Genomic DNA, 19,225 nt, shown 5'->3' with positions numbered 1-19,225 from the left:
CTGAAAAGGGGCCTGTATTTTGGTTTGTGTTCTGTTGATTTTGGTTCATGATACTGAAGATTTATTGAAACGAAAGTGAGAATCCATTTTTAAACCCCCAAGAAAAAGAATAACTTTATTTCCCTTAAATACATATTTGCACTACATTCCCAGTTCTCCTCCATACTTATTATTTGCTCTCTGTACTTTTTTGTTTTTGGCAAATGTACATAATTGCAATACCAATGTTATTTACAGTCAGGAGGAAAACAGTGATGGGCGGGGAGGTGGGGCCTGGGAAGTGATGTGGCTACAAAATGACATGAAAAGTGCAGCTTGACAGTTGTCATTGAGCCTGACAAAGACACCGAAACTATTTGTTTTAGAACTCACCAAGTCCAACATTTCTTCCAGCCTTATGAATATAGCAGTGTGTTTCTACTATTTGTCTGAAACTAATAATAGTGTCCATATCACCCAACGTGCTGCAATTACCTGGGCAAAAGCTATTTTAGAAGGACTGAAGTATCTCATTTAGAAGTCACAAGGGCAAAATAAAGCACAGATTAGGTCATCACATCAAATATCAATAACAATTTCATAATCATCTGGAACTCAAGACTTTGTGCCAACACAGGGAAAAGAAACTGAAGATCTTTCAATCAAAAAAAATGATAAAAGCTACAGCCAAACATCCAAACCAAAACCAAACATTACAGACAAATAAATGTAAATATGTATATACATGTCAGCATTAAAAAAAGTACAGGTTGAATGTAAAACATCAGATTAGGCACATACGGTAGATTTAAACAAGACGTCAGCATTGATGTTAAATTAATTCTGCTGGGCAGGGCAAAGACAGCAGGGGCTTAAGAGAAAACAGCATTTTGGAGTGAGGACACATTCATTAAGTGCAAAGATCTTGTTCAGTAACCAGCAAGAAGGGGCTCATTTGCCAGATTAGACCATTTTACATTTCAATCCGAATGCAAAAACTTGCCATTACATATTGGACTAGTAGTTTTGGTCAGTCATGAACAAAACATGCAATCTGCTGAATCAACACGGAACACATGTATAATCAGAGAATATGTGCAAATTCCATGAATGATGACAATCAAAATGCAGATATGCTAACTTAAATCAAATAAACTCATAACTATGGATGTGACCAAGATAGCGCTCATTATAAACCAAAAGCAAACAGGGTTAGACTGGACTTCCATTAAAGATGATCAAGCACATACATCTTAAATCACAGTTAAGACACAAAGTCATTTTCATTGTCCCATTATTTGAGCTCTCAGTGACCCACTCCGATCACAAGCTGTAAATAAAATACAAATGATCAGATATTTTTCTCTCTACTATAGACAGCACAATGGAGTATTTATGAGGGACAAGCACGCACATGCCTTCAACTTCAGGAAGGCCTGATGCTGCATCATTAACAGTTTCACAAAACAAAGACAGCCAGCGAGGCAGCAGAGGAAGATGAGGGTTAGATGTTTAAAACCGTTTGTTGGAATAAAAGACTAATAATAGAGGAGAAAAGCAAGAGATGAAAACAGTATAAGGGGTCCAAGGCAAATCCTCTCACATAGGCCTGACTCCACTTCAGAAAAATGAGACCCTCTCTCACTTCACCTAGCCATTTCCACTGGGGGACATGTATGGGGCCTGCAACTGTCATCTTCACATGCTTCCATTCAAAGTTTCTATCAAGTTTCCCAAGGTTCTTCGGTGTTGCTTGCTAGAAATGACAGAATATGAGCATTATTGTCTTTTGACCTTCATAGGGGAAGTGAGTAGAGGCTCAGTTTTCTTAGGATTAGAATTGAACCACAGATAGTGAGAGCCACTGCCATCAGACGAGACCGACAGGAAGCAGAAGGATAAAGCAGCAGAAAGTCAGTCTGTCCCTAAAGGTTCCCCCAGGATTCTGGAGGTGGAAACTGCTCTACATCTCCACTCTCGTCATGGGATTCTTCACCTAAATCGAAGGTCAGCTTGTATCTCAACCGAACCTTTTCCTATAAGAAGAAACGACAAAAGGCACATGACTGACAGAAATGCATGCAAGCGTTTTAAAAGTGCACACTACTATCTGGTCCTCAAAACAAAACCACTACAAAGTTCTGGATTTGGACGCATGCGACACCTTGTGAGGGTTGGCCAGTAGCAGGACTTGCGTTATCGCAGCAGGTGGAAGTATAGGGTTGAAGGCTGGTAGCTCTGTTCCAGATGGGGGCTGCAGTTTGACCCTCATTGTCTACACAAACATTTAACGCAAATATACAGCAACATGAGTAAACAAAGTTTCACAATGTAACACTTTTTTTCAGTTTTACAGGAGTGAGCAGAAGATAATAGAATTACTGTTTACTGTTAATGTGGCAGTAATTGGCAGGCGTCATTGGTTGATTAAAAATGACAATACTGAAAAACATCTCCATGAAAGTCATTAGGAACAATTATTTTGCCATGATGCAAAACTGCACTCTAAGCAGGTTTTGGTGCTTCATAAAAGCGCTAATAGCTCCCCCTTGTAGAGACTCTTCAGCCTGATAAACATAACAGTGCTTCACATCTACAAAGAACAAGAGGCTAACGCTTCTTAATCTCACTCAGACAATTGTCCATTATACACTGCTCAAAAAAATAAAGGGAACACTTAAACAACACAATATAACTCCAAGTAAATCAAACTTCTGTGAAATCAAACTGTCCACTTAGGAAGCAACACTGATTGACAATCAATTTCACAGTTGTTGTGCAAATGGAATAGACAACAGGTGGAAATTATAGGCGATTAGCAAGACACACTCAATAAAGGAGTGGTTCTGCAGGTGGGGACCACAGACCACTTCTCAGTACCTTTCTGCTTTCTGGCTGATTTTGGTCACTTTTGTTGGTGGTACTTTCACATTCGTGGTAGCATGAGACGGACTCTACAACCCACACAAGTGGCTCAGGTAGTGCAGCTATCCAGGATGGCACATCAATGCAAGCTGTGGCAAGAAAGTTTGCTGTGTCTGTCAGTGTAGTGTCCAGACCCTGGAGGCGCTACCAGGAAAGAGGCCAGTACACCAGGAGACGTGGAGGAGGCCGTAGGAGGGCAACAACCCAGCAGCAGGACTGCAACCTCCGCCTTTGTGCAAGGAGGAACAGGAGGAGCACTGCCAGAGCCCTGCAAAATGACCTCCAGCAGGCCACAAATGTGCATGTGTCTGCACAATCGGTTAGAAACCGACTTCATGAGGTTGGTATGAGGGCCCGACGTCCACAGATGGGGGTTGTGCTCACAGCCCAACACCGTGCAGGATACTTGGCATTTGCCAGAGAACACCATTCACCACTGGCGCCCTGTGCTCTTCACAGATGAAAGCAGGTTCACACTGAGCACATGACAGACGTGACAGAGTCTGGAGACGCCGTGGAGAGCGATCTGCTGCCTGCAACATTCTTCAGCATGACCATTTTGGCAGCGGGTCAGTAATGGTGTGCGGTGGCATTTCTTTGGAGGGCCGCACAGCCCTCCATGTGCTCGCCAGAGGTAGCCTGACTGCCATTAGGTACCAAGATGAGATCTTCAGACCCCTTGTGAGACCATATGCTGCTGCGGTTGGCCCTGGGTTTCTCCTAATGCAGGACAATGCTAGACCTCATGTGGCTGGAGTGTGTCAGCAGTTCCGGCCAGATGAAGGCATTGAAGCTATGGACTGGCCCGCCCGTTCCCCAGACCTGAATCCAATTGAGCACATCTAGGACATCATGTCTCGCTCCATCCACCAATGCCACATTGCACCACAGACTGTCCAGGAGTTGGCGGATGCTTTAGGTCTGGGAGGAGATCCCTCAGGAGACCATCCACCACCTCATCAGGAGCATGCCCAGGGGTTGTAGGGAGGTCATACAGGCACGTGGAGGCCACACACACTACTGAGCCTCATTTTAACTTGTTTTAAGGACATTACATCGAAGTTGGATCAGCCTATCGTGTGTTTTTCCACTTTAATTTAGTGTGTGACTCCAAATCCAGGCCTCCACTGGTTAATTAATTTGATTTCCATTGATGATTTTTGTGTGATTTTGTTGTCAGCACATTCAACTTTGTACAGAACAAAGTATTCAATGAGAATATTTCATTCATTCAGATCTAGGATGTTATTTGAGTGTTCCCTTTATTTTTTTTGAGCAGTGTATTTTACACATGAGCTCTATATTTCAAGACATATGTGGGACATCCAGTTGGGAAAAGAAGTGCTGTTAATCATTGTTTTAAGGGAACTGATCATAGTAAGAGATTAAATTACTGTTTAGTTTCTCATGAAAGGTCCTGGCAAATGCATGACTGGAACAGGAATGTTTCCATTCTAGTCTGTTCTGCAGTTTCCAGTGGTTCTTCTTCCACTACCCTTCTTCCTACCTACTGAGGACTACTAAACGAGACAGTTACAGTAAGCACTTTGACAGAATGTTATTGCTAAAGAGCCGAGCTACCTTGGGAACGGCAGACTGGAAGCGGATGTTTGTGATGGGAACCGGAGCAGAGGACAGCATGGAAATGATCACCACCAAAACGTCAGGCCGGGCCGGAGGGCAGTCACGTGCAAAATGGAACAGAACTCGCAAACTGTGTTTATCAAAGATTGTCACTGGCAACATGCTACCTGCAAGGTGAGGGGAGAAAGAAATGGAAGAGAACATAATATTGAGAACAGGCAAAATATATACACAGCATGGACATGAGTGGTTCCATGAGATGTAAAATCAAAGCAGGAGAAAAGAAAATGCACGGAGATGGGTTTCTTACTAGGTTTGATGGATTCCAGGGGCACAGTAACATTGACCAGAGAGATTTCATCTTGAGGGCTAGAGGCTGGACCAATGCCCAGTGCAGGAACCTCATGACTGGTCTGAGAGTTTAGCAGGTTCCCATGCTCTGAGGCCAAGGCCAGTATTGGGCTGGGGCTCGTGGCAGGATTGGTGTTTGATTTAGTCTGGAGATCTCTAAGTGTAGGCTTGGATTGAGGCTGAAGTTTGTCCCTACAAAACAAACATTTAAGCCTCTGCATGTCAACTCAGCATCTTTGTCATGGACAAATTACATCACTACCTATAAATGTGAAAAGCCTCTAGTAAAGCTAGTAGAGCAGTGGTTACCCTGTTTCCTAGAGATATTACTTTCCTGCCGAGTTTAGTTCCAACATTGTAAAAATGCTCTCTCATCTAACGCATCTGACTCAGCCTGTTAAGGAATTCTGCAGATTGTGGTTGGGACTAGATTCTGTAGGAAGGCTCATCTATAGGACCAGGGCTGGTTACCACCCACTCGAACATGAAACTATTCAACTAACATTCTAGTAACATTCTGTAAACAGTTCCCCCAACAGTGTAATCATAAATTAAATCAAATATGCATAGTTTGTATTTTGATTTAAACCCAGGTAAACTATGGCTCAATGCAGTCCTACCATTTGACTTGCAGACTCTCTGGGGGCAGGGACTGCTGCAGTAGTGCCTTTCCTAGCAAGTCCAGCTCATCCAGGGCTTTGGTGGTAGGAGGTGGAGCGGTGGCAGGGGCCTGGGGGGTTGTAACCGATGGCAACAGCACTGTGGCTGGTACTGGTGGGACGGGTGTGTCTACAGTATCTGATGACTGATAAAGTCAGACAAGTTTGCTGTTAAAATAACCATCTGTAACGAAACCAATGTTCTGAAGCAGCAGTTATCAGGTCACTATCTCTCTAACCTGAAATGAGTTCCATGTTGTAGCATCACCAGATTGGGAGGAGGCCAGGTTAGGACTAGGAGTAACATCAGTTAATCCTATAACAAAACAGATTGTTGTCAGGCACACTTTGTTTGGGTTTTTTTTTTCCTTTTCCAAATGGTTTGAACCTGATTATAAAAGTGCATGTATAAAATATTGTAGTCTTGGGGTATTTTGCAAAGGAGGCTTAAAAGCTATGAGCAAGGATCATTCAATAGGAACATGCTTCTTTCTGCTACTGGACAGGCTTGAGTTGGACTCAAGTTATCTGATTAGCTATCCTACTTTGCAAAACAATATACTGATGTAGCAATGACTTTGCACATCTAAACATCTGTACTCACAAGCCCCAAACGAACCTAAAAGGAAGAAAGTCAACACTTACCTAGAGACATGAGCTCATCATCTAGCAGGCTGATTCCCAAGTCCTGTGATGGTGTCGGTTGAGAAGGGAATTCTGGAAAAGTTGGAGCTGAAGGTGAAGTGTCCAGCCCGCTAAGATCCAACAAAGCCGTGCTGCCGCCTACCGACAAAGACGCAGCAGTGGAAAACATAAGGCAGCAGTTATCCAAGAGTGTATGTGCAGGAGGTTGACTTATGCGATTTCTTGGGAGCATATGCATAGTGTGTGTAACACTGGTCATAGTTGAGAATGTATGCGTAGTTTTTAGTGGTGCTGTTACTGGCAGGATTTTGCTTTCATGTTGCTGTGCTGATACACCTGGTAGGGTGCGCGTAGTGAGTGTGGGTAAAGCATACAGCGTTTTGGGTGTAGTTCAGTGGTGCTTTTACCTTTAAGTGTGGGAGTAGTAGCACTGTCTCCATTCACCTCCTCTCCCTTCACCAGCTGCCTGTACAGGTTAATTACCTGGGTCAGGCTGTCATTCGCCTGTAGGATCTCCGCTGTGGAGGAACATGTACAAGTTTAAATCAAATCTTCGTCTTTGAGGTCACTATCTGGTTGTAACATCCACCATCTCCCAAATCTCAGTTTCTTGGCCGATAAGATTAAATTCTCCTCTAATATCTCCCAGTACATGACTCTACACGTTCACACTTTATTCTTTTTTTGCACCGTGTTGTTCCTGGAGGAACGTAATTTCACTCTACTGCGTATTTGTAGATAGATGAAATAACAATAAAAGCTCTATTCAGGTTTCCTTCCATGATGTGTGATATCCCAGTACTGTTTGCAGGCAGCCCCATGATGTTCACACCTTTGTACTTCACAAAAGTACTGGGACACCCAAGTCCCCAGCTTTTATAACACCCCATTCTAAATCCATTAATATTGAGTTGGTCCTCTCTTTGCATATAACAGCTTCCACTTTTCTGGGAAGCTTCCTACAAGATCTTGAGGTGTGTCTGTTGGAATTTCTGCCTATTCATCCAGAAGCATGTGCGAGGTCAGACACTGATGTTGGACGAGAGGGCCTTGCTCACAATCTCTGATTCTACTTCATCCCAAAGGTGTTTGATGGGGTTGAGGTCAGGGCTCTGTGTGGGCTGGTCAAGTTCTTCCACACCAAACTCACCCAACCATGCCTTTATGGACCGTTCTTTGTGCACTGGGGCTCAGTCATGCTGGAACAGGCTAGGGCCTTCCCCAAATTGTTCTCATCAAAACTGGAAGCATACAATTGTCCACAATGTCTGCTGAAGAATTAAGATTTCCCTTCAATAGAACTAAGGGGTCTAGGCCAAATCTTGAAAAACAACCCCATTGCATTAGCCCTCCTCCACCAAACTTCATAGTTAGCATAAAGCAGTCAGGCATGTATTGTTCTTCTGGCAGTTTTCAAACCCAGGCTCCATCACACTGCCAGATAAAGGAGCAAGATTGGTCACTCCACAGACTATATTTTTCCGCTGCTCTAGAGCCCAGTGGCAGTCTGCTTTACTCCACTCCATCCGGCACTTGGCGATGTAAGGCTTGCATGCAGAGTGTTCCCAACTTTTAGGCACTATGCACCTCAGCACTCAGTGACCTCACTGTTTTACCTGGCCTGCCACTTTGTGGCAGAGTTGCTGTGGTTCTTAAACACTTCCTTTTTTTTTTTTTTAGAAACACCACACAGTTGATTGTGAAATATCTAGTAAGGCAGACATTTCACAAACTGACTTGTTGCAATGGTGGCATCCTATTACAAAACCATACTCAAATTCAGTGAGCTCTAGGTGCTTGATTTGATATACCCGTGACAATGGGACTAAATGAAATACTGGAATTCAATGATTAAGAGGTGTGTCCCAATACATTTGTTCATACAGTGTACTTCTCCCATTTGAGTATCTAGAACATTTTCATATAATCTTTAATTTTTTGTTTATGCTTATGGATACACATTTTGTGGTTCATCTTTATAGGTACAAAATCAAACGACATTAAATAACAGATTGGTCTCAAATATGTTTCCCCTCATTATATAACCACTTCTGGCCTCTTTTGGCTCTTACCTAGAGCTTCATCATTATCTTCAGTGTCGCTGGCCAGTCTAAAGAGGGTTGGTCTCATCTTCTCACAGCGCTGATACAGATCCTTCCAGGACAAATACAGTTGCAAACACATTAAACTCTAAAGCCTAAATAATCCCTAATGTATCACAATCTTTTTAAACATTATAAAGCCAAAAACTGCTCAGATTTGATCACTGTATTTTTCATGTTTAGCTACAAGTTTGCAGTCATTTCAGAGGAAGTAGGTCACGTCAGATTCCAGTCATCCAATACAGCACTGGAGACTTCAGTCTTGTGCCCCAATAGACATATCTGACTAAACTCATCAGCTAAATAGCAAAGTCTTGAAAAAGGAAAATACTGATCTCTGCAATGCTCTGACCCAGAAGGAACCCAGTTTAACATGCCTGGTGTGGGTAATGGTGTATTTATGTGTATCAGATTACATACCTTAATAAGCTCTTCATTGCCATGTGAGCTATTATCTTTGCTGTAGTCCCCCAGTAGCTGTGTGAGCAGCCCTACACTTTCCTTCACCTCCTGAATGGCATTTACTCTCTTGGACACTTTCTCCATGCGCTTCTGATCCTAAACACACAGACAAATATAGTGTACAATAAACTGATACTAAAAGATGAAATCCTCAAAGAGATGCATGCTGGAAGTCAACTTGTGTCAAAGGAGAAACATACTACTGTACACTACTAAGATCTACAAACAGGTAAAATAATCTTGCATGCAGAAAGTGTCGTGTCTTAATAAGGATTACGAAAGTTATTGCAAACTATAGTTTCAAGTTACACAATTGTAGAAATAGATCTGGCTTAAGATATCATTATGATAAGATTATTTGTTGATTATTATGTGCTTTGAAGGTGTGGAGGGTGTAAATACACTTTTGTAGTACCTGTGAGACTAACTGGGTGCTTTGTTAATTTACTAAACCTGCACACACTTCACTCTTAACATTTGTTTTCAGCGACAATCGTAAACTTAAAACTATGGATGCATCTATACCACGCTCATTTTCTCATACAAATAAAAATTCAGATACCAACATCCTGATACCAGTTGTGGCGTTAGACACTGTGGGGCTAATAACCAAAAGCAAGGAAGAAACCTCTGCTCTCACCAAGAAGTGCTACTGACTTCATAACAATTGCCATCAGTTTTTATACATTTCACTTTGGCATATTTCCAAGGAATACACTGTGCGATTTTAGCCGATTTAAAAATCAATCACAACCACTTCCCCAGCAAGGGTGGAGATGTATAAGTCAGCTAAACAAACAGCAGCATGTTATTTTGAATGAAACTGCTTAATTTGAAACTGTCCAGAGACAGCTGTCTATAGAGGCTGTGTTTCATGCAGCATGGGCTGAGTATAATATCTTCTATTTTTGCCAATCTGTCATATTTTAAATGTTCCAGATCATCCAACTAATTATAACAGAAGCATCTTAATGGGATTCATGTCACGACTCAGCCACTCCAAAGCCTGATTTTTTCCTTTTCAGCCATTCAAAGGTGGCCTGTGTTTTGGAGCATTGTTTTGCTGTATAACCTAACTATGCTTAAACATTGGGTCACAAACTGAATAATAAATGTAAAAGTCTAAGGTATTGGGTCATGTTTTGCAGGTGTTTCTTTGGATTACATGTTTGCATATTAAGGTCTTACAAAACACACTCAAAAAGGCTTAAAATGCAAAAATCAACATTACACTGATGAAGGGGCTCAGAGCCCACACAATTATCCACTTCCAATAAAGAGCTCTTCAAATATCCAAATCATACATAGTGAAGCTTTAACAATAAGTTTCAGAACTATAAGACTCAAAAGTACTCTTGAAAAAGGATTTTTTTTTTTAAATAAAAAAAAAATAATAATAATAATAAGAACAATGATTTGATGCAATTTGTTTTGCATCGGACCAATTAAGACTCACATGGCAGAGTGAAATGTAGTTTTGTTTTTAGTGAAGGACATTTGTGGCTCTACAATTTTAGTTGGCAAATAATTGTGGCCAAGGGCACTGGGCAACAGGCAGTGTTGCCCCCTAGGTAACTGCAAAACTGGCTTACATGATGTTACACTGCCTATGGGAAGGGTGTTCAGGGCAGAGGGAAAAAGTACACATAATGCACACACACTAACCTCCTGAACCATTTCCTTAATGAGTTTGTTTGCCGCTCTCAGGTCCTCGGGGTGAGTGCTATTGAGCAGGCGAGACAGCATCTATATAACCACAAAAGTCAGAGCAAAAGAGACGAGATGAGAAAATTAAGTTTATAAAGACAATTTATTTTGGTTCATTACTGCATTAAAATCTACAACTAGTACTGTAAGTAATGCCAGTTGTTTACACAAGGACAGGTAATTTGAATTCCACTGCCGAGTTACACAATCACCCCTGCTGCTCTGAAGAATGCAGTTTAAGCCCCACTCAGCCACTGCTGAAAAAGGCAGCACTGCCTTTAGCATTCTGACAATAGATCCCACTGAACGAGGACAATGCTGAAGGACTTCAATAATGTGCATAAAGACTATCATACTGCAGTGAATTCAGACTGGTGAAGGAGCAACTGAAATTCAGAACTGGGCTTATAAGCACAGAGATAAGCTACTTCACATTAATGAAAGAGAGTAACCAATATATTGGCTGGCTGGTACTATGTAGGCTCATAATTGCTGATTTTTTTATGGCAGTATCAGCAGTATTAAAGATATTAAAACAGGATTAAAGATAAAAATAAAAGCATCCACCTAACCTTTAGCAAACTGGCCAACTGACAAAACACACATTTCAAAAGTGTCTTTCAGTTGTTCGTTTGATGTAACCGAAGTGCTTAATACTGTAATACCTTCTTTTTTGTCCTATTTATTTGATTTGTGCCTTAGAAAAGTATTTGTTAATGGTCTGTGTGCTTGTCTGTTCAGGTAAGGTAGTACCTTACTCCTTAGCTAAATATTTGTTAACAGTCTATGTGCTGAAATGTGATGATCGTTTTGGCCTAATAGCTGCCAAGCAGCTCCTGCACTGCACTAATGGTTTGTGGGGGCTACCGCTATAATTTGACACAAAGTGGTAAAAACTTGTAATGCAAGTTTTAAACTTGCCAGAAAACTTTTAATTAGAAAAGGCAAAAATTATGTATGTGAAGTGTTTACATGAATTCAGAGTGAGAATAACATGATATAAAATTAATATGAAAAAATAAGAGATAAATCAACAGAAACGAAAGTGGCATTATGGCACACTTCAGTTCCAATAATTCAACACACCAGACTCAGCAAATGAATGCAGCTTTTTCAGTCACACATTAGATAAAGGTGCCACAGAGTGGAAAACTGCATTTATGTTGGCATAGTTGAATGAGAAGAGTTTGCAAAAGAGGGCAGTAAAACAGTCCAATTCCCAAATCCTAAACAGTCCTGGCTCATTAATCTCTGCGCCCTACAAAACAAGCAGGTGTTGTGAAGAAGACTGTGATTAAGATGTTCAAACTTCTCATGCCCTTCCCGAGAAATTGAACTGAAGCTGATGTTCATCTTATAAACATGGCTGAAATTGGCTTCCCATTCACCAGCTTCTTAATCTTTTCCCCCTTAATTATTACAGCTTGTAAGGTGCCAGAATGAACAGCCCCAGCATGTAATAGCAGTGCCTTGCTGTAAACCAGCAAATCGAAGCAGAGCTCATCAAACTATTTGTGAGCCCACCAAAAAAAAAAAAAAAAACTTAAAAAAATAAAACTTTTTATTCTAGGGCTAAATCATAGCCACATCTGGGCATTTTTCACCACAAACAAAGTCGCATACCTTCTATGTAGACAAAGAATAAAATAAAATCCTGAATAAATACAGTTTGGAGATGCATGTAACCACACAGATGACATTGAAATAAAGAAAGCAGATATCAAATATTATTTAAATAAAATTACTAAGGAAATGCAAGATTTGATTATTAATAATACTACTGGGTACCTTGGACTTCTCTTCATCTTCAAATATAGCGTTCTTTGGTCTGGGCGGAGGAGGGGGGAGGGGCCTGTCATCAGGAAGTGCTGGGTCCTGTTTCACAATACCTGGAAGAAAGAGAAGGAACTCCAACACTTAGCACCACGCAAAACATATGCCCTGCATATGCTGAGACTTCCTGAGCATAGGACTGCCTAACGTTTCTAGAAATTACAAATAACTCACAGTAAACAATCCATTTCTCAAGGGATTTTTAGAAGGATTAAATAATAAAACTACTAACTGAGGTAAACAATGCTGCATATTCTACTAGGAGGATTTAGGAACAGAAAAATTAGCATGAGCACGCTAAAGCAGATGCGTCATAAAGTACAGTTCAAGGGACAGGCCAAGTTACCTTGTTTTTTCAGCATTTGATAGGCATCAGATATTTTTGTCTCTTCAGGAAGACCCACAGTCCAGCTATACATCATTTCTAGAACTTTTTTCTTAACAGGTTCTGGAGCTCGAGAGCCCAGGTACTGTAACAAAGCACAGCACAGTATAAGATTCTCTGTAGGCCAAGCTTAGCCTGTTATTACAAAATGTTTACGCAATTACAGTATGCCACCTTCACCGACACATACTTGGCCCAGCCCGATTCTAACACTGATGTAGTTTTTAAGGAATTAAATATTCTGACAATATAAGTTGATACACTTATGGTCAAAGCTTAAATATTACAATACCTATAGTGAAACAGTGCTCGTCAGTCAACTGTCAGTCAAATGGTCAAATAACACAGAAATACAGCAGCATAGGCCTTACCTTAGGAGACACCACCTTAATGAGCTCATTAAGAAAGCGGAATTTTCCCACTTCGTTATGGAATCTCTTTCCACAGTTCTTCATACATGTTTCCAAGACCTTTTCCCATGCACACACACAAAATTGTGTATACATTACAGACCATCCTTCAAACGTTTAATAAAAAAAATTAAAAAAAATCCCCCATCCGTCTAATCTATTATTGATTATAGTCAATCTGTTCCACAGTTAATGAAAGGATCACAGAAAGCTAATCCCTAAGTGTCAGTGGGATTAATCAAGGAAGAGGATACCATCTAATGCCTTAAGGCTGTGGCTCTTACAAATAATCTCTCTGCTCTTCCAGCTCATTTTTATACTCTGTGTGACATGAAAATATAAAAATGATTGAAAAATCTTATGAAGCTTATGAAAGCGAAGGGGATGACGTGTGACTACTTCAAAATGCACAACAAACCAACAAATTAAACCTTCAATTAAGTGCTGGCTTTAATGAAATATGTAACTCCATGCATTACATGAGAAAACCACTGGACCCCACCCCTTACAACAGCCTTGACAACATTTCAACAGCCAACAATCTAGAAACAATCTAAAAAATAAGGATACAGCAATTCAGACACGCAAAATTTTTCATGTACATATTTGCCAGTTTCACTACTGATAAACATTTGTAAAATATAGAAATTTGCACAACTACTTGTATTAGCATTACAGACAAAAGTAACATTTACTTCTAGAAAGGCAGGAATGAAGAACATTTTAATGCAGTAGCCTAAACATTAGGTTTTTATTCCAGAGTACAGTTTGCAAAATGAACAATAAGTCATTTCTTTGCCAATACCAATATCATTTTCATATCCAGACAAGCCACTCAAATCTCACTAATTTAGCTCACCAAATCTCTCTGATCTCACCACTAAACCATAGTTGAATGCCCACAGAATATTTTGGGTACAGGATGATCTGTTTCATGAAACCATTTAGACATAATGAAAAAGCTGCATCTCACTATCCAGATAGTGGCTTAGATAACAGAGCATAATAGATACACGTAGATTTGGCAAGAGACAGTGCATATTAGCACCCTGAAGTGAGAAAGAGAATCTAGATGTCATTGGTAAGATTAAACGGCTAATATTACAAACAGCTCCTCCCAGCTACAGCAAGGAAATAATAGATCTAAAAATAATAGCAAAACACCCATAAATTGTCAGCACTACACAACAGATCCAAACAGCCAGCCTAGGGCACAATCTCATCTTACCATGAGTGCCTGCATGGCTTCCCACTCCTGCGGTGACTGGATCTTGTGGGCCAAAAGCCTAGTGGCCAGCTGGGGACTGCAGGAAAAGAGAATATGATAAAAAGGTAATCGCCAGAGAAACTCTGTGCATTTAATGTCCAGGTACTTTTGCTTTGGATTAATAGAAACAATTGGCAGGTGTCTCCATAGTGCAGAACAAGATCCTGGATTTCCTGCCTGTTTATATACCATTATACCTACAGAAAAGGCTATTAAAATTCAGGAGTCATGTGATAATTTTTTTCCCTACATAACTGGAATGGGGACTTGCAGGTGAACTTCTGCTGAAATGAGTCCAACAGTGCTGACAAAGTGTTGTGCCCAGTGGCCCATTTGCATTGGTCTTTTGCAACAGTCAAAGATTTTTAGTTAAATATACACAAATCCAAGATTAATGTTAAGCTTTAGTAAACATGTAAATGCCAATGGAGGAAGATGGAAAAACAGTGCTGTAAATAAAAGAAAGCTACATGGTCAGTGCTGTCCTGTATTCTCTCTGGTAACAATCAAAAAATCCAAAACTAAGAATACATACATAATGAGACACAAATTTCCATCTCCAATAAAGGTAGGATACTAAAAATAACAGGGAAAACATACAAAACGCCAAAAGTCTAATCAGCTACCCCAATACTTATTCATTCATTCATTTTCCAAGCCGCTTCTCCCTCAGGGTCGCGGAGGGTGCTGGAGCCTATCCCAGCAGTCATTGGGCGGAAGGCAGGATATACCCTGGACAGGTCGCTAGTCCATCGCAGGGCAGACATACAGACATACACAATCACACGCACACTCAGACCTAGGGGCAATGTAACATGTCCAATTGGCCAGACTGCATGTCTTTGGACTGTGGGAGGAAACCCACACAGACATGGGGAAAACATGCAAACTCCACACAGAGAGGACCCTGGTCAGAGGACCCAATACTTACGCGCATCTAAAATTGTGTTAAAATGTTAAATCTCTGAAACACCGATAGATAATTCAAGAAATTCTTTAAATTACATTCTCCTCTATTCATTAAATGGATGGATAACAACTGAAGTATTCCAATCATTTCAGGGCACCGCAGCAAAGTAAATGCTTTGTCCAGGGTACTCATGTGAGGGCCATGCACTACACAGTGATCAGATCCATGTGACCTGGCACTCACCCTTCAGGTTCATTGCTGAGCTGTTCACAAAAAGCCTTGATGCTATCCCAGTCAGTCTCTCTGTTTAATGGGTTGGTCGCTTTGTCTACAAATGACAATGTACAGAAAATGTAGCATAAGTACAAATCTATCAGTTTTAAAAAAAAAACAAAAAAAAAAAACTTGACATTCACTAAAGGCTCGCGTTTAAATCCAAGGATGACTAAAACTAAAAACCTCTATCTTTTTTAGCCAGTGCTGTAGCATCAGAGAGAGTATAGCCTACAAAATCCCAAATCTCATTGCCTTTAAAGTGGACAGTAACATTCCATGGCATTCAAGGGGAATTCCACTCATTTTTCAAAATTGCTGTATAAATCTATTGATGGTTGCAAACAGTCATTCAGAGCAGTTCGGTGCAAAACTCCCCATTCTGGAGAAACCTTCTGGAACAGAAACGCTCACAATGGCAGTGACAGGAACCAGATATCTACTTCTAAAAGCTCTCTCACAAAAGGTTATTACATGAATACATGTAATAACACTGCCTGACGTGTGAGAATATTTTACACTCGTGTTTAGATATGTTTTTTGGCCTAAAACTCGTTGAGGAGGACACATGCAGGTAAAACAGAACGCATCACTTCAGATTTGCCACTACTTCAGCGTCATCAACGTTATATATAAAAGCTCAAAAGACACGTGTAGGTTCACTGCTTGCTTTGGAGGGTAAAATAAAATGGCTCTGTGTGTGTTGTAGACGACGTGAACCCTGGTTCCTTTCACTACCACTGTAAAGAAATCTGAGTCATGTAGCTAGTGTCTCTAGAGAAAAGCATTTCACATCAAACCGCTCTGGATGACTGTTCACATCTCAACCGCTGAATTATGCAGGCATTTTGAAAAACGGCGGAATTCTCCTTTAAAAGGCAAAAGGCATAAACATCAAGGTAATGTCATGCAGCGTTGAGTAAGGACTTGTTTCTGCATTTTCTGCCAGTTTCGTCTTAATAAGCACTAGCTAGATTTAGCCACAAACGATTTCACAACGATCTTGAGGTAAACGAATACGAGTGTGCACATTTTCCAGCTCATACGGAAAACAAATGAATGAATCATCTTCTCGGGAAACTTTTTGCAGCTAACACAACCTAGCCTGACGGCTAACAGCTAGCAGCCACGAAGCTGAAGTAAGCTTCTTTTCGTCAGCTTTTTTCGCCGAATTTTGCGTTCCACCTTAAATGGTGCAGGAGCTACATTTAAGCGCATTACATGTGCCTGATCGTAACTGCTGCACTATTTAAGGTGGAACGGAAAATTCGAATGAAAGTGTCCACTTCAGCATGTAGATATTCCGATATCTAGTTGCAGCTACATTTTCACAAATGGAATGAGCTAAACATTACATTAAATCTTTGAATAATCAGTTAAAACCGCTCGTCTTACTCCCTGTACGCTTGTTGACAGTTATAACAATATACAGAGCCGACACTGCAGCCTAGTTAGCTGGCTAGCACGCCAAGTTCAGCCGTGACAGTGTTTGTGATTGGCACAACAAATTAGTTGTCTTTCATTTAAACGGGTGTCATGAACGGAGTGACTGCTTAGCACTCACACCAACTGTCGGTAATAAAAAGTAACGTTAAATAAATAAAATGCATGAATAAGAAATCAAATAAGATTGAGTCAGAAAAGCAAGCGGTAACGTTAGCTTAGCCTACAGCCACTGCGCTAGGCTAAAGCTAAGGCTAGTTAGCCGACAGACTTGGCTACATATGACTGCACAAAGCGTCCCGTATGTAGAAAAATGTGACCGCTTTAATTGGTCCGATTACGGCTTATCGACAGAGCGACGTGTCAGTCGTGCTGTTAGATGTCTGCTAGTTTAAACCGGGTGCAACTCACTGATGCGGGACTCCAAGCTCCCCTCTTCAGGCGGAGCCGCCATCTTTACGGAGATTCCTTCCAAAGTGGAGCCACAACATCTCGCGATATACCGCGTGATTAAGAAAAGTCACGAGTCTGAGTTGCGTCTGTTGTCGACAGTCTGTCGCTATAGCAACGACACGACGCGATTATTCTTTTTTACTATAAGCATCGTTTGTACTGCAGAAAGTGCTGCTGTAAAAAGTAATGGCAAAAATGGATTCCCTCAAAATAATTTTGCAGTGCCTTGCGATTATTTTGCTTTCCCTCACAATGATTATGCGCTCCCTCGCAATATTTTGTATTTACTCGCGATTATTTTGCGTTTCCAGGCAATGAGTTTGCAGTCAGTCGCAATAATTTTGCATTCTGTTGCAATGATTTGCATTGATCGCAATAATTTTGCGTTCCCTCGCGTTAATTTTCCATTCCAATGCAATGATTTTGTGATCCCTTGCAAATACAATGGGTTTTACCAGGGAATGCAAAATGTTTGTGAGGGTATGGAAAAATATTTAAAGGAAACGCAAAGTTGTTCCAATGTCTATGTGACTCGTCAACAGAAAAAAGAAAAACAATTAGAAAAAAATATTATTGGCAGTTTTCAAGCATTTCATGTTTTATGGACCTCAGTATAAATATTTCACTACACAGATCTATGTGTTTATGTATATTAAGTTTTGTATAAAATGTAACTATTATTATAGCCAAATTAATTCAAAAGCACTGATTGAGTTTGAGTAAAAGGTTATCTGAGTAATAAAATATAGTTGGATTTTAAATAAATTTGTTTAAAGTAATCAACCTACAACAAATTATCAAACAGAAAAACAGATTAAAAAGATGGTTAATTTAATATTATAGATTATGTGTATTAAATGTGTGTGTGTGTGTGTACAATTAAATTTTACACTAAAACAATAAAGCATGTTGCAAATTTTGATTTCATATTCTAAAGGAATGATTCAGCATTTGTCTCTACAGTCAAAAGCATGTACAAACTACATTGTAATATGCAAATTACATAGAGTGAAAGTAAGTAAACACATCCTCTATCAGAAACATAAAAATGACATTTGTCTGACAATTTAGTGCAATTTCAATTTATTTGAGTTTAAATATTGGAAAAAATGAACATAATATATAAAATGTGCCATAACCTTTGCACAGACTGCATTTTATGTTTGATTTTATTTCCCAATATATTAAATATTCCCAATATTCCCAATATTAATAATCACAGCTGTTACCCTCAAGGCATCTGTCAACATTACTGTGTTGTTTCACACCTACTGAGCTGAGATTCTCTGACGTGATGATGACGTATGAGTCAGAGTGGACTATGAGTCATTCGCATACAGGGAGTGTGCACCTGTCATAGTCTCATGCACATGAGAGTATCCACATTCTTTCTATATAAAACATTCATTCAGTGCCTCATCTGTATTCTATTGAGAACATACAAACAGGCAGATTTACTTGCTCATATCTATGAGGATTATGAGGATTTCTTGTGTAACCATAATTCTATTTTTTTGTTCTGACCTTCACCTTAAAGGGCCCATATTTCGCAGTCTTCTTGTATTTTAATTCTTTCCCTTAAAGTCCACTTATAATATTTATGTGGTTATACACACCAAAAACACTTGCTCAACCATTTCCAGCCTCGCTGTATCCCATTAAACAGGCTGTTACTTTTAAGACTGATATGCGGTATGTAAATGACCTCTGTTCTGATTGGCTACCCTGTATACACCTTATAATTGCAGCGTGAATGGGTGTGGCTAAACTGCTGTAGGCTGACTAGGTGTGTATGGAAATGTATTGGTTTATTTATGACATCACAACATCAGCAAAT

The 19,225-nt window shown here is 40.2% G+C and overlaps 1 protein-coding gene across 1 annotated transcript; it reads right to left on the bottom strand.

Moving 5' to 3' along the window:
• Positions 1-86: 86 nt before the first annotated feature.
• gga1 (golgi-associated, gamma adaptin ear containing, ARF binding protein 1) lies at positions 87-17,448 on the bottom strand. The gene is made up of 17 exons (XM_017692979.2): positions 17,347-17,448; positions 15,463-15,547; positions 14,271-14,346; positions 13,004-13,102; positions 12,594-12,717; positions 12,203-12,303; positions 10,373-10,453; positions 8,666-8,803; positions 8,216-8,297; positions 6,551-6,661; positions 6,144-6,281; positions 5,738-5,814; positions 5,460-5,644; positions 4,799-5,031; positions 4,486-4,655; positions 2,144-2,254; positions 87-2,015 (listed from the first exon to the last, which is right to left on the bottom strand). Exons 1-17 carry the CDS (start codon positions 17,387-17,389, stop codon positions 1,905-1,907), a joined length of 1,965 nt encoding a protein of 654 aa, XP_017548468.2. The 5' UTR covers positions 17,390-17,448; the 3' UTR covers positions 87-1,904.
• Positions 17,449-19,225: the final 1,777 nt, after the last annotated feature.

This window comes from Pygocentrus nattereri, chromosome 30, assembly GCF_015220715.1.
Source record: "Pygocentrus nattereri isolate fPygNat1 chromosome 30, fPygNat1.pri, whole genome shotgun sequence".
NCBI classification, from domain to species: domain Eukaryota; kingdom Metazoa; phylum Chordata; class Actinopteri; order Characiformes; family Serrasalmidae; genus Pygocentrus; species Pygocentrus nattereri.
This window is presented reverse-complemented; position numbering and strand designations above follow the sequence as displayed.